Source organism: Pteropus vampyrus, unplaced genomic scaffold, assembly GCF_000151845.1.
Source record: "Pteropus vampyrus isolate Shadow unplaced genomic scaffold, Pvam_2.0 Scaffold305, whole genome shotgun sequence".
NCBI lineage: Eukaryota > Metazoa > Chordata > Mammalia > Chiroptera > Pteropodidae > Pteropus > Pteropus vampyrus.
In genome coordinates, this window is record NW_011889086.1 from 430 (window position 1) to 3880 (window position 3451).

The 3451-nt window shown below is 37.9% G+C and overlaps 1 protein-coding gene across 1 annotated transcript in view; it reads left to right on the top strand.

Annotated features, from left to right (window-relative positions):
* Positions 1-1573: 1573 nt before the first annotated feature.
* CUNH1orf87 (chromosome unknown C1orf87 homolog) overlaps positions 1574-3451 on the top strand; it is a gene marked incomplete at its 5' end in the record, with an annotated part of 15537 nt that continues 13659 nt past the window's right edge. Inside the window, one exon of the mRNA XM_011377077.1 lies at positions 1574-1638. Within this exon, the coding sequence (XP_011375379.1) occupies positions 1574-1638 (65 nt within the window). The remainder of the gene's footprint in view (positions 1639-3451) is intronic.

A 3451-nucleotide genomic window follows, 5' to 3' on the forward strand; every position in this document is an offset into this window, starting at 1 on the left:
TAGGCACAGGCCTGGCCCTCCTAAGAGGGTTTGGAAATAAACTGCAGGACGTGTAGAAAACAGGAGCTACTTCTATCGCAGTTCATTTCTAGAGTTATGCTAATATCAGATCCTTATATGATTATTAATACTTCTTGAGAGTGTTACTTCACCAACTTCTCTTCCCTGCCTGTGCCTTCAGCAGCTGACGTACTCATTAGCCTATCTGGCTTGTGGTTCTGCATACCTGTGCCTCATCTATTCATATGCCTAAAAATGAATAAAGCTCCGGAAACTATATTTTCTGTACCAATCAAAGAACTTTGCTGATTTGTGATACCATGTACAAGTTTTATGAGATATAAGCAAAACAAATTGGTTACATATCTAATGAATTATTTTTATTTAAAGAGAATGAAATCACATGACATTAGAACTCTTCTAGAAAACCCAGGATAGATATCTCATAACTTGCACTTTATTTTTGTTTAACTTCTGATATGCAAGAAGGAGCTAAAAATTCTTATCAGTTACAATTCGGTTGCTAGCAACAGAAACTGCCTTTTGCTAACACAGAAAATTAAATATTTTGAAAGGATATGGAATAACATACAAAATTACAGAAAAATAAAACTTCAGGAACTACCAAACCCAAAAATATGGTGGATACCAAGGCAAAAAGTGGGATATAGAGGAAGAGAGAGAGGGAGGGATGAAGAAAGTAATAGACTGAGATTAATTAGACAAGGTGGGTCACTGGCTAGGAAAAGGTATGGGACCTTGATTGCAGTCCATTACCCTAGAGAACATTTTTACATATAAATAGAGGATGAATTGATGCTGGGCAAGCAAATAAAAGTGATTTTTCACTACTGAAGCATTCCTAAAGTACTTGTAAACTTTAAATGACTCCCTGATTGTCACATGCAGACATACTACTCTGTACAATTTCTGCTTGGGGACTTCACTAAATATTGTCTGTTTGTGCTCAGCACTCATTTCTATCCCCTATGTTCTTTCCTGTGTTGCAATACTTCCCATACTTGGGAAGGCTAAAAAGAACACTTCCAAAACTCCCTTGACATCAAGGTTCTGGAATTGATTTAAGTTCCATCAGTGAGATGCAATTGCATGAGATTTGTAAGACAGAAGAGGGTAGGGAGGGGGACAGAGACACTTTTAAGTATTTATTTATTTTCCTGCAGTAATGTCAGACCCTTCCAGTGGCCAAAATGCATTTTACTGAATAGTTACCAACCTCATGGCCAGAGGCAACTGACACATCAGCCAGAATTTCCTGTAGTTCCCTGATTTCTGGACTATATCTGCTGAAGCCTGACCTTGAACCTAGCAGCAGACATCAACCTCCCTTCTACTGGCCCTTGAAGTCATTTTGTGGGCACCTAATTTCTTATATTAAAGACCCTACTCGTAGAGATATATAAAGGAGTTTTTGTTTCCTACGTTGCTTCCCAAATGATACACATACCAAAAAGTCTCTTCAAAATTATCAATATAAACTTCAAGCTTCATTGCACATTCTTTCAAAGCAATGATTTTGACCACCAATATTATGTCTCCTTTTCTTGCACAGATGGCAGAATTTTGTTGCGTTGTTGAGCAGAGCTTCCTTTGATTTGTCATCTGATTTGCCTATAGGTGAGTTCGGTAATATTGTTCCTCAAAGGATTTCCCATTTCCCAGAACTACTGTTGACTCTGCTGCTTAACTCTAGCTGTTTGTTGGGTTTGATCTCAATGCTCCCAGAAATGTAAATGGATCACCAGTGAAGAAAGAAATGAGAGTGAGAATTACCTTAATGGCTATTCTTTTAGGCCGGTTGGATCATAAAAGACATAACTCTTCAAGTTTTATTACGTCATGAAGCATTCTCTAGTGATAGCTATTTATGGTGAGTTTAACACACTTGTAGAAGCTGGTGCTATTTATGAGAACTTCAGCTGCACAGTCCCTTAGATCTAGGAATCCCACAGCCAGGTAATTATCCTACTGATATCTCACAAAAAAAATCTCCAAGACTTATATATATGTTTACTGCAGAAATTTTTAATGTTTTAAAAATGGAAAAAATAAAAAGATCTTTCAGGGACCATTTAATTACATTACAGTATATCCAGTTGATAAAACTGCAGCTGTAAAATAACAAAGCTGGCCTGATACAGGAAGATTTCCAAGATATATTAAGTGAAATTATAAGAATGAGTTGGGCAAAATATCTAACAATTAGCATTTTAAATATTACAGGTGAAAAAATATGCATTGATATTAATCTGCTGTCATAATTTCTCTATTTACTATATCTACCAACCATTTACTGATTACCTTTTGGATCAAAATGCAAAGTACTGAGAGTTTGGGGGAAGGCAGTATACCAGTTTGTATTGCAGCAGAAAAACAGAAAAATTACTAGGTATGTCAAATGGAATTTACAACAGGGAACTGAGGGATTGGTTCTAAAGTATTGGAAGACCAAAAGAACAAAGAGAGGATGGTGAGTGTATTCATTTCCTTACGGCTACTGTTACAAATGACCACAAACTGGGTGGCTTTAAAGAACACGAATTTGTTCTCTCTCAGTTTTAGAAATCTGAAATCAATCATGTCAGCAGTGCCATATTTCCTGCGAAGACTCTAAAAAAGAATTCTTCCTGGCCTCTTCCAGCTTTGGGTGGCGCTGGGCGTTACCCTCCTTCCAGCTTTGGGTGGCTTGTGTTTGCCTAACTCCAAACTCTGCCTTTATCATCACATGGCCTTCCACCCTCTGTCTCTTTTGCATCTGTTTCTAAATTACCCTCTCCTTTTTCATATAAAGACACCATTCTTCATTGGATTTAAGGCCCACCTAATCTCTAACTCATTGAAACTAAGCTTGGAGCTGGAACTGGCGGTCATTCCTACCAAATCACAGCACTGGGATGGGGAAGAGTAGTCTGCACAAAGCAAAATATAGCCGTTATCACTATAGGGGATAATGAAGGGAGTAATATCAAAGAAGGAATGAATGCTGAGAAGCCAAAAAAAAAAAAAAAAAAATCAACTCCAGTCACATGCATGGCCCAGGAGGTCCTTCGGTTCCGTGAATATTTAACCAACCCACTTCTCTTTTCATTCTGGGTCAGCTAGGCTCTCTTCTCACCTACAGCTTAAATGCACCAAACACTCCTCCCTGGAGATTTTTGCGTCCGCCATAGCTTTTTCCTGGAATGCTCTTTCCCCAGACACTTGCATGGCTTTCTCCCTTGTTTCTGCACTCATGGTTCTATTTAAATGTCATTTCAGAGAGGGCTTTAGCTAATTTCTTATCCAAAATATCAACTGCCATTACTTTCTTTGCCCATAATTTGTTTTAGTTGTGTTTAAAACATTTATTACTACTTGATATTATTTTACGTACCTATTTATTTGCCCTCCCCACTGGGTTGCGCACTCCATAAGAAGGTTGTCTTGTTCA